Below are 12,776 nucleotides of genomic sequence, written 5' to 3' on the forward strand. Positions count from 1 at the left end.
TTATAACAAAAAAACACAAAATCCGTTAATCTTAGAACTGCATCTCCCAAAATAAAGTAATTGATATCACATGGTAGCACTCACCTCGCCAGGTTCATTGACTTCAGGTCTTGGTTTTCCTGAAGATTCCGTGAGTCGTGCAATTGACGCAGCGGTAGCTTCTCTATCTCTTTGTCGCACTATCGCTTCTACGCACAACCACTCGGACATTGTTGTTTCGTACTGTCGTCGGTATGCTACGTCTTGTTCGATCCTTTCCTCTGCGGTTGAGCCAAATCTAAAAAAAACATGAAAAAGTATGTATATTGCAAAAGAGACACAGAAACATAATATTCCAATTTATTCCAGACATGATTTGAGTTGAGATGTAAAGATTTGAGTTGAGCAAGTATTTTCGTGTTACTAATAAGGAATTTGAAGGATATTGACGTTAATGTTTAAACCAGGAAATCCAATATTCTTGCAAAGTCCACGAAACTTTTTTATTTTTGTTGCAAAGAATAACCAACAGATAGAATGTTTTTTATGGCATTATTAAATAAAACTTTCACTCAAATTCAACCTAGCAGCTCTTAAGGATTGAATTCTGTTATTTTCACAACAAAAAATAATATTTTTATTTTTTCAAAATATTTCATAACATTTCTAAACAGGATTAATTTAACTTTAAAAATAGTTTTCTCTATTAAATCTAACTTTTGTCTATGTCTAATTACTGTCTCTGTTGATTAGAAAATTTTCACTAAACATGGTGAAATTATTGTATCTTATGTAACAGTATTTTACTAATGACTTACTCATAATATCCTAAGAGGAACGGCCAGACCTCTCTTCTAATATCATGTTGAACTCCGCCGTAATAAACTATCCTATACACCTCATCCTTATCAATCACAATGCCTCGGTTATCCATCATGGATCGCCACAACTCTTCAGTTAAACCAGTTTCTATACCTTCTGAAATAAGATACAAATGTGCATTTATAACTATATTTAAAATAATAATTGCATTTATTTAATCTCTATCAATAAAACAGTGTAAATCACGACGATTTTAATCAAAAATATCAGAAGAGAACTTATTTAGAATTCAGTTCAACATTGCCGAGATTTTCATCGGCCTTACTTATAAACATTGTTTGGTTGACATTTTTCTCTCTTTTAGTCATCATTGATTTGATAATCGTAAGAAGACCTAGCATTAACAAAATACATGCTCTTTAAGAGTATACACTGGAAATGCCGCATATGTTGAACATATATTCTTATTGGATTACAATATGCTTCAATTTTAAGAAAACTAGTATAAGGCTAAATTAATAGTTTGTGCTAAAACGAAATGAGCGTTACTCTAAATATCATACCTCTTGTTATTATATTCGGATTTACTAATCCGCTAAGATGTGTTCGCACGGTGGACAGATGTCTACAATAAGCGAGCCAACCATAAAATGCCCGTGAGATGATTTGTCGACGCATTGTACTACAGACCAATTCGATCGATGCAACCTGAAAGTAATCATTGATATTTCTATATAAACGCAGTACTTGTCAAACACAAAAAATCTTATTTGTGATGTCAATATTTTTTATATGAATTCAACTGAATGTTCTTTTTTTAAAATTTCTAAATCTAAGACTCACACTCAGTTACCTAATCCTTGAGATACGCTGTCAAAAGAACTTTATTCATTTAATTATTTTACCATTAAACGGCGTTAATATTATTGTGAAAACGATTTAGAGGTTGGTCGTCAGGTGTTAGAAATAAATAGTAGCCTATTCCCTAGCCTAGTCCCTCCTAGGAGTTCAAGCTTACTTCATAACAAATTTCATCAAATTCGGTTCAGTGGTTTGGGTTTGACAGACAAACAGAGAGAGGAATTTAGTATAAATAAACAATCATTTAATGAGTTTATATTCAGTCCGTATTTCTTGACTTAAAATATTCTCTATATAACATATAATTCAATAAATTATTCTACAACTGCAGATACCCATTAAACACTGATGTTTAGGAACAAACAGCAAAGAAAAGTCAGATCTAGGTTTAAGCATTACGGCAATATTATATTAGCAAAGGCATCTTACCTCTTCCACAATAGGGTTCGGTGCGGGCAAAGCCGTGTGTCCATTGAGTCCGGGCGGGGGAAAGTCCACGGACATCGTGGATGAATCGGATGATGTCGTGGACGTGGAGGCCAGCGGTCGGCGTGGGGTTCGCGGCGGGGACTGCACCACGCGCTCCAGCAGCGAGTGACGCATAGCTGGTATTGGCGATGAGAAAATTAATTCTTTGCCCTAGTGCTTATAGGGTCAATATCAATAACCTTATTTGCTAAACATATAGAAACAATTAACACATGTTAATTCTTTTATGATCATTACTAAACATATTTTTGCGTAATACTGTTAGGAAAAGTAATGTTAAGCTTGATGCCGTGTAAGCACAAATGATTTGGCAAATGACGAAATATGATTTACATATTACACAAAAATGCACTTCTAGCGTTTTAGCACCTCTTTACAGAATTATCAAGTTACATACATTTTTTCGAAAAAAACTAGGATAATTTTTTATCCTAAGACTTTCACAGGGTAAACTCTTTGCACTATCAAAGTTGTATACCGTAAGATCTAAGATGTTATAATCCTTGTACCCGTGTGACGCCGCCGGTAAAAGTCACCACTAATTTTATTAGTATAGCCATAACCAGAAACAACCTGCCACCCATTTAATATCACAAACCAACAATAGATAATACCTTCTCTATCAGTGATAGCATTGTTGACTATTCGGAAAACATAATCTCCCGCCACTTCTTCCCAATCAGGTTCTTCCGTCTCTCCACTTTCACATAAGCTCGGCAAAGGTTGCCTGCGGACTTTGCCACGACCAAATACCTTAAAGTATATATTTTTTTAATTTTAATTCTATGCAGAATATTTTTAGAATTATTGTTAAAATCATTAAAAATAAAATATACTTAACCTTTCCTGTTCCTCGTTGCGACCAAAGTGGTGGATCAAGTTGACCGTGTGGTAGTAAGCCTGTCTCTAAACTACTTAGAAATGATAGCAAATGTCCTCCTATAAAAATAATAATAATAAATGTTAACATCCAAACATGCCAAACTCAATTGCATTATTGGCAAACATATATATTAATTTTGTGAAAATATTACGGACATGCTATTGTAAGATGTTTCTAAAATAACAATTCAAAATTAAAAAGGTATGCTAAGTTGCTCTAGCATTTGCCGAAGAATTTATCTATTTCAGATTTCCACCTTAAGCGTGCTGAACAACTCCATATTTTTTCTAATAAATATTATTTATTTTATGACCATAATCCATATCAATGTTCATTAATTCAAAATAAAAATAAATCTTACATTTCGGATATAATTATATATCTAAACTTATACTATAAAGGTGTAAAATTTTAAACTTTGCGTAACTAATGAACAAAAGCTAAATAATATATTGTAGAAAGTCACCAAAAAATAAAAAAAAAACATTCAAATATAATAAGTTATAAAATACATTGAGATAAGAGATTATATCATACTGAATTAATACCCTGAAAACGCGAAGGGGATTACTATAAGAAACCGGAAGGGAATTAGAAAATATTCATTATACCAAGTTATGCGTTACAATGAGGTTTGTTATATTAAGGTCAGTTTGGTCAAGCCCGGCGAACTCAGGCTAAACATCGTCGTCGTTAAGATCTGTAAGTTGGGCGGGGATAGCAAGAGTCCTAGAGTGCTTTCCACTTTATTGACGGATTGGACGCAAGAGTCTATCAGAAGTCAAACAACGTTGAAGACTACACCCATCATACTGTAGAGCCGCTCTCTGTGTGGAACGCGGAGGTATATCGTGGTCCACGAGGTTAGACATGACGTCTCCCTGTGAGTAATAATGCCGCCAATGCGCCGCAAAGAATCGGCGTAGAGGACCATAGCCTCCTTCTACGAGACCGTCATGGTCCAAAAGGAGATGGCGAAGCAGGGACGGGAAAGGGCCGATCCCCTATTAATCTGATATTTGTATGCCTCACTTCAATTATTTCTAAGAATTTAATAAAGCTAAATGTCTAATTACTTTACAAAATAGTCTTAACGTAAAATAAAATAATACAAAACTTATCTTTATAGCTAATACCGATCTAATCAACGCTTTATTTATATAATTGATTGAATGTAAGCAAAACAAACCTTTTGGGAAATGTATTGGAGGTCGTTGAACTCCATCTTGTCCTACTAAAATGAGAGCATCGCTCAGTTTAGATCGATGGACGTGAACATATACCACTTCCCATACACAAACTTGTAGCGACATCGCCCAGTATACGCTGAAAAGGTCAAGAAAATATTTGAAAAAACCTTAATATTTAATTCTATCAAATATAAGCAAAGACAAATCGAATCTACACATACCAATTGATACAAAGCGAACCAGCACATCTTCGTCTATACACGGTGCAAGGCGCAGCACTGCACAGAATACACTCATGTGGACACGCCGACACATGCACTAGGTGCCAACGATACTGACTACACATACACAAGCATACACTAAAAGGTTTTAAACTTAAAAGGAAAACGATACGCCCAAATATATATTTAAATAAACAGTAGCGTAGCTTGGCACAGCTACGCTACTGCAGCCATAGCGGTCGCATAGGGCCCCGGCGGGTCAAAGGTGGTACTTTTGTTCAATTTAATTCATACTTTTTCGGAACGAAAATTTCAATAAACAGCTAGGAAAACGTGTCCAAAATTTGGGCACATGCCCCCTGTGTTATAAAAATATATATATGTATTTACTAAATCTTATTTTATCCACTTTTCGTTCTTCCGTGAGAGTGGAATGTCTCGAAATTTTATATACAGATTTAGATTAATTGCTTAGTTTATCAAAAACCCACAGTGAGTTTTGAAACAATGTAGCCATGATGAAACGCCAGAATCGACAGCCAAAATTCGTTTTTATAATAGGCAAAGGGTGGCCCTACAATTTTTTTTGCATTGGAGCCCGAAAAGACTAATTACGCCACTGGTAGTGTATATACAGCATGGCTTCAGAGTAGAACTTAACTTAAATTCACACAATCCTTCAACAAGAGATATTATTTATAAACTAAAGAAACTGAATAATGGTATCAAATATAAGGGTCCTCAAAAATAAAAAAACTGCAATAGTCAGTCAAATTACACATCAGATACTCCTTTGTGCAATTTAAATGAATATAAATTCGCGAGTCATAATTTCCGATTATTTTGTTCAAGAAACAATTCGTCTTGCTTGCTGTGGAGAAATGTTTTCGAAATTCAGAATCTACCATTGGCTTGTTACTAAAGGTCCAAGGGGCGAATAACAAATAATAAATAAATATATGTAGATAACAGACATTCAATACTTAAAATAATATATATAAATGACAATTAGGCAAAACAAATCACTTTTAGAGTATATTATGCGAAGTGCGCCAATGATAACGTTGAAATATAGAAAAATTGGTCTTATAATATTTTTTAAAGATAATAGTAACAATGCCCCTTTATAAGGAATTAGTAGTATTCCTATTTACCCCTCCAATTAAGGTTAAAGCTTCTGTTAAGAGCGGGTGCAACATATACCCAAGGGTTCAAGATCGATCCAGCAACTTAAGACATCGCTAGGCGGCCCTTAAACCTATAAGTATTCTTTTTTATACATGCTAAAAAACACTGTCTTATAAGTAAGGGTCGACTTCGTTACATAATATTACTCTGGAATTCCAAGGATTAAATTATATGAGAAACGCGAGTTGACTACAGCTCGATATCAGTTCTCTGATAAAGGGAACGTCACAATATTATATTTGGGCGTAACGTATACCAGACAAAATTATATCTACATTGTGTCAGATTACAAAGTAGGACATCATAATAAATTAATAAAAAATATATACAACTACTCAAATACCACTTAAATACATTTAAAGCAACTACATGTATGTTACAAAAGATATTACGATATTTTACCTTTTATCAATTCCTTCGCTCTCGGCATAACCGTTCATAAGTTGATTGGGAGTCCACTTAATAACAAGTCCAGCGGCTGTTTGATGTAAACTCAAGTAGCCAGCCATTGGCTCTTCGACGTCTTTCTAAAATTCAGAAAATTGATCTTTATTATTTAAATAGTTGATTCTGCCGTTGTTCCAGAGCCTAGCTAATTAGCCGTAGACTCCAAAGTCTTAAGTGCCAATATTTCAGGCTGGTCAAAATTTTACTAGATTTTTTTGTCGACAAATTCTCAGTAGCAGTCCAGAATCTGGGATTGTTGACATCCACGTACTCTTTCCGGCCGTATCGGATTTCTCATTCTGTTGGATTATAAGAGTCTGAGAATTGTTTGCGCACACACTTGTAAAATATAATATCTCCAGTGCAAATGGTTAGTTTCTCTTTGGATAGTCGCTTTGATAGAAATCTGTCTAGAGGACATATTATGTAACTTCTTAATACTTTACTTTGTAAATTAATTTCATTGTATCTATCATTTGTGTTAGACTGTCATGTAGTAAGTTTTTCTCTCACCCTCTCATCATATTTTACTGTCTTTAGATTGTTGTATTCCAATTAGATGGACGATGAGCTAGTCTATTTATAGGTAGGTGTTAAGGACATAACATCTTAGTTTTCATGGTTTCTTAAAAATGTCGCGGAAGTATATCTTCTACAACAATATGCAAGATAGATGCAAAAATAGACAAAGTAAACTAACCGGCTGAACTCGAACATTGTTTTTGCCGTATAGAAGTGTCGCTCTCGAATTTTGATGCAAGCTCTCAACATAATCCTTAGCGTTGGACGCAGTTGCATTTGCAGTTCCTGTATAATTTAATTAATTACTTTATAAAGCTCTCAAACTTTTAATATAGAACAACCAGATTTATTAAGATCAAGAACTTTGCTCTTTACAAACTTGTAATACAGATAATCTTTCTTATAACAAGTTTGAACTATGAAACAATAAACAACAATATCCCAGTGTTGGGCAAAAGTCTCCACTTTTTATGATGTTTTTCTACATAACAGCACTCGAGAAGCATTATAAAAAAACAAATTAGTTCTTGCTCATATTTTAACCCGTAACCTACATTGTATTTGAACCAAGAGTTTTATCTACTATTCAATTTCAGAGTAGACTTTTTTCTTTTAACTCTATAGATGACATTAAAGTGTTATGTCAATTAATAAGCTTCAACAACTCAACAGTATCAGAGCCGCGATGTGAAAATCACAGGTGAATTTATGGTCTTAACACTATCTCATTGGACTTTTTTCTGATGTTATAATAATGTATAAAGTATGTCTCGCTGCTTAGTAGCTTTATTTGTAGAAAATAATTTACCTGTAGTAACTGTACTTCCGTCATCTGAAGACGCATTGAGACTTCTTCTAAAGTTAAGAATGGGTCTCCTTACAGAAGGCGGCGTTGTCGTACCGGCAGACATCCTATGTCTCTGAACCTTCGAAAGGTTTATAGAAATGATAAAGAGAAATTCAATACATATGAATTATGAAAAATATATATATAACAACTTAGGAATTGGAAAATTATAAATAGTCCTAAAATTATGTCCTTGTACTTATATGTACACTACTAGACAAGCTGTTCAAGATTAACATTATGTCACAGTGAAGGAAACGGGAAAGGATGAAGGGGGCAGTTAGTTCAATGATGAAGCCGAGACGATCGCGCAGATGTGTCTCAATAGTTTTTATCTTTTCCTGTTTGTCTCTGAGTATACTATTGAAAAATTATTTGATTCGACAAAAGTCATAATAGTAATAGTATTAATAACATTAGACAGTAATTATAGCAACATATAATCAATATTTCAGATTTAGGTTAGACCCTATAAGAAAACAAAAAAACAATCAAATACTTGAGAAAATTTATGCCCTCAGAAGACTTTGTTCTCTGAAAATATTTTCTACAATATCGAAGAAAGCAATTCGGCCGGCATTTTGTAAAAGTAGTATTGTTAAAATAAATTTATTTGATTATCTTTTCCACGTTTGGCATATCTGCTTTAAGTATGTTATGTAATCTTTGTCGGCATATCGGTTGTACTGCTCCCTCTTAGATAATTCAAGTAAAGAGTAAGCGAAATGACATATCAAGATGTCTGTCGTGCATGTAATTTACGTACGTAAAATATGTTTTTATTTTATTTATTTTTTAAGAATAAAATACGTAAATAATTATTAAAGGCGTAAACAAAGCGCGCGTGTAAATAATAATGTCGTTTTATTACCCCCTAAACATAAAAATGTCTGCATTTATTAAGAATAAAAATAAATCGCTGCTTTCAACAACGGTCAACTTCTCTTGCTTGCTCGCATTCGACTAAATGAGTTATGGTTATTCGTAACTTAGTGGCCAAAATGTCACTACCGGACAACGCCTAGTATTTATATAAATCAATGACAATTTAAACCAAATCGATTATTACGTCTAAACAATTAGCAAATTATCATTAGGAAGGTTCATTGGTGTTAAGGCTTAATACAAGTCCGCCTTTTAGGTGACACCGACACGTTGCTTTACGATCAAAGAGCTATATATTTTTTATCGCTGCCTTCTAAAACAAGCTTAAGAACATAACATGCTGATTCCCAATAGATAAAAATTGTTGCATAACGTCTATGACTGCCGATGCGGATGGACCAACTAATTGTAAGTCACAATCAATAGCATTATATTACTTGACGATCAAATTAAAAATATTGATTTCCTTACCAGTTCATCAGCCGGAGGATCTGACCAAAAGCAGGCTGGGGCCTTAGCTTTGGAGTATTCCAAGGCACAAGGACCAACCAGTAAGGAACTCAGGATACTACCGTAGTCAGGATCTGCTACCAACGCTTCCCTTTCGTAGTATCTACTGGCATTGTTGACTAAATGTTCAATAATTTTAGCCAATTGACGCTCGAACAAGGCAATTCGTATCCATAGGTACCTGGGACAACAAAATAAAAGAATCAATTCACTACAAATAATACATGTTATTTTACACAAACCGCCCCGGCTTCGCACGGGTGCAATGTTGATACTAAATATACTACAGAATATCTTTATACACAACGTTCACGACTTTTTTGTCATGAGACAAACGAACCTGCATTTTAAATCCAACCAATTAAATTATATTTAATGCACTATGTGTTTAAGAATAAATGCTATATTGCTTAAAATCACTTCGTAAATAAGCCATTATTTCTAGTAAAAATAAAGAATAAAAAGGGTTATTGTAGGTTATCCCTAAGAGATGAACATATACCATCGCGGAATTTTTGTAGATCTCTTTAAGGTGTACAATATTGTAATACATTATTTTGATCAATCTCGTAGGGTTCAGCCAGCGTTTGCTATAAGCAAAAAAATGGTTATTTACACCATCACATTAGAAAACTCTAAAATTATCAGTATTTCACTACTATATTGTGCATGTATTATACCTATAAACTTTTTCTTGAATCTATTAAAAACACATCAAAAAACGTTGCCTAATTTTAAAGATCTAAGTATACACAGGGAGAGAAAAACGGCGGGAAGCGACTTTGTTTTATATTATGTAGTGAAGCTCAAGTGAGGTGTTCCAACTTTGTTTATAAAAACATTTTATGTCATAACTGACACATTACAAAACATTGGAACAGATTTTATTTATATATCTGTACGGTGGTTTCTAATAAGACAAGCTTGAAACTATTAGCTCAGAAAGTTCTTAAGCCCCAAAATATTTAATCAATAAAATATACGTCACATCAATGTTGTAATATTAATATTCTCACTTAAAATTGTATTTTTGAAATACAAAATTTTGTAATTACGTAAAAAAATTATAAAGATAGATACTCTATACGACGCAAAACATTAGTAATTCCCAAGCAACGAAGCTACAAGAAACAGATATCAAGGCAAGATGGCATAATAACAGAAGATGTGGTGGCATTGACCAATTAATTCAATGACTTCCTGTATCGATTTTCCTAATATCTTGAATGCGAATCTTTATAGTATAAACTCTCTAAGATTTTTTGAAATACCTTAAGGTCACCAGAAACCATGACTGATAATCAACTAGCACTGTTTTTTAGCATCTTTAGACCAAGCAAATAAAAACTTAATGAAACGTAATGCTCATTATTGTTTTTCATTTACGACTGGTCATAAACTGGCAATAAAGAGGAACGGTCTAACAAAGTTATCTTGTTTTATTGCTATGGAAAACGCGACTTTATAGTAACGAGCATAAGATTTTTAGTATAATAAACGTTTGTAAGTCTTCAGGGAACGAAACAATCTCATAAAGGACGAGTGTTAAAGAACAAGATTTTCGTGACAAAAAAGGCTTTTCGATTTAAAAGGTATTGTACAGAAAATAAAAGTTTCAGGTATTACAAGGATTTCCATTAACGCTGCTATTATTAAGAACTGATATTATTTATTTAATTAGTTAATTCATATGAAAAATACTTATTTTCTTTTATAAAATTTTAAGAAAATTACTTCCTAACGTGGTCTTTATTCAATCGCCAATATTAGACTTTTATACTTAAAGATTCCGCGAATTCTTCTTCTTTCAGTGAAACTGTTGACTATCTCAGTATTGATATTTAAAAACTATACTATAAATAGTCACTATAAATAGTCACTATAAATAGTTAGAATAAATAACATTTTATACAAAATAGTAAAAGTAAGTAGTTTTAAATTAAAATGCGAAGTAAGAAAAGCCAATGAGAGGTTACTTTTTTGGGTTATTTGGTCTTCATAAAATGGGTGTTATCCATAGGCAACCGTTAACTACCTACTGTCTGAGAATCATCACTTCTCATGGAGATGGCTTGAACTTATTTTATCACGCTGCTCTACTCCGTAAATGTGGGTGAATGTGTCATAATTTGTCAACATTTGTAGGTTTTCTCACGACGCTCTATTTCACCTCCGAACACGAGAGGAATAATAAAAAAAAATTAATTTATAGATAATAAATGAAGTCAAACTTTGCAAGCTGAAGGTAGCTTCAGCTATAGAGCTATATTTCAATAATTTTATTATTCATTCAATCGGACGTTCAATAATAACCCAATTTTTTTCGTTATTTCAAGACTGATGATGATGTCCTCCTTACCGATTTCGGCTACGGAGGCCATTCTCAAGACTGACTAGATATCTGCGTAGGGCATATATAACATTATTATTCTCATACCCTCACTTTCACAATCCAATGGGATGATAAATCCGACACAGTCAGAAAGAGCTTGGGCACTGGACCAACTGGCTTTATATGAACTTTCCGGGGCAAAAAAGCGGAGTGTAAAAAGTAAAGATTAAATTCATAATTATACATTATACGAAAACATTTAACAAAGATAACTTATTAACATGTTAAGCTTCATCTAAACTATATACTAATTGTTTTATAAGGTAAAATTGTAGTTCACAAGCGACAGACAAATTTAATCAACGCGTTGGTACATACTCGTTGTGACGGAATGTATGCGGTGTTTTCTAATTAAAATGTCACAGAGTTTCCGAACAGTTTCCAGCGATCGTAATTGGGTTAGTTTGCTTTTAGGTAAAATATATTTTTTTTCTCATTTACAAATGGACTTTAAATGATAAAAGATAAATGCACAGCACACACACACCAATGAAATTTAGAGAATCCTAAGCTTGATTTATTTAAAAATATTATGATCTCCAAAGATTCAGTATATGTGTTAAATTTTTGTCACCGTCATATTTAATCGGAAGTTATATCCAATAAACGCCAGGAAACGCGATTTTATCATTCCGCCCAATTGACGCAATTGCCTATAATTTCATAAAATATGCAACATCAATCGCTTCGGTATCGCATATTTTTTCCGGGAACAAAATAAGTTTATGTCGCCAGTTTATAAACTCTATCTGTAAGAAGTATATCCTGCAAAGAAACTAAAATTGACGCCCGTAGCCAAAATTCGAGAGAATTTAAACAACAAAAAAATCTACTTAAAATATACTTTGTTTTTTTTTCAGTGAAATTCATTACAAATTGATAAGTATAAGTTATAAAAAATATTATTATAACTGTTAAAAAAATGAGGTCAAGAATTTTCTCTAAAATTCTCTATTTTTTCTCTGTATTTATTGCTTAAATTCTTTAATGGAAACCCGAGCTCTTTGTGACATGCACTCACGCCACGATCTTTTTGTATTCCTTTCAGTGTATAAAATGTCGGCGTATTTTATCGACTAACCTCGATATATACACGTGGCGGGAAAAGTTTTCAAAGTTAAATAATGTCGAGCTACAAATCTATGTTAGACACGAGTGACGAGCAAATTTATTTCCTATAAACTTATGAACTATATTGAAATAAACCAATGTCCTTCCCTGATAACCCTTTTCCTTACATATTTTATTCAAAGACAAAGTTTTACATTTTATACACAACCTATTTCAATCCCACGATTTCAAAGCAATTTCAATAAACTATAAAACATTATAAACAGCTTAACTATAGCAAAAACCTTTTTAGTTTATTAAATTTAACATTTACATATATAACTTAAAATGTAAATCACATAGGAATAATATGTATTAATTTAATCGGTTTGCTATGTTGCCGCGGAAAGCGGTTTTAATCTGACTTCAGTTTCCAAAACTTTCATTTCATTTAACATTATTTTATCATTGTACTTCACTCTATAATGTC

The 12,776-nt window shown here is 33.0% G+C and overlaps 1 protein-coding gene across 3 annotated transcripts in view; it reads right to left on the bottom strand.

The window, feature by feature from the left end:
- The window catches only part of LOC113404638 (small G protein signaling modulator 2-like), a 48,067-nt gene that overhangs the window by 4,988 nt on the left and 30,303 nt on the right, over positions 1-12,776 (bottom strand). The window contains exons 5-16 of one of the 3 annotated variants that reach the window (XM_026645586.2): positions 8,806-9,025; positions 7,411-7,528; positions 6,781-6,887; positions 6,036-6,160; positions 4,446-4,562; positions 4,224-4,360; positions 2,993-3,090; positions 2,766-2,904; positions 2,092-2,267; positions 1,365-1,509; positions 798-957; positions 85-277 (exon numbers count right to left, since the gene is read on the bottom strand). In XM_026645586.2, coding sequence (XP_026501371.1) covers positions 85-277; positions 798-957; positions 1,365-1,509; positions 2,092-2,267; positions 2,766-2,904; positions 2,993-3,090; positions 4,224-4,360; positions 4,446-4,562; positions 6,036-6,160; positions 6,781-6,887; positions 7,411-7,528; positions 8,806-9,025 — 1,735 coding nt within the window. The remainder of the gene's footprint in view (positions 1-84; positions 278-797; positions 958-1,364; positions 1,510-2,091; positions 2,268-2,765; positions 2,905-2,992; positions 3,091-4,223; positions 4,361-4,445; positions 4,563-6,035; positions 6,161-6,780; positions 6,888-7,410; positions 7,529-8,805; positions 9,026-12,776) is intronic. The other 2 variants (XM_026645587.2, XM_026645588.2) reach the window with 2 other exon arrangements.

This window comes from Vanessa tameamea, chromosome 21 (assembly GCF_037043105.1).
Source record: "Vanessa tameamea isolate UH-Manoa-2023 chromosome 21, ilVanTame1 primary haplotype, whole genome shotgun sequence".
NCBI lineage: Eukaryota > Metazoa > Arthropoda > Insecta > Lepidoptera > Nymphalidae > Vanessa > Vanessa tameamea.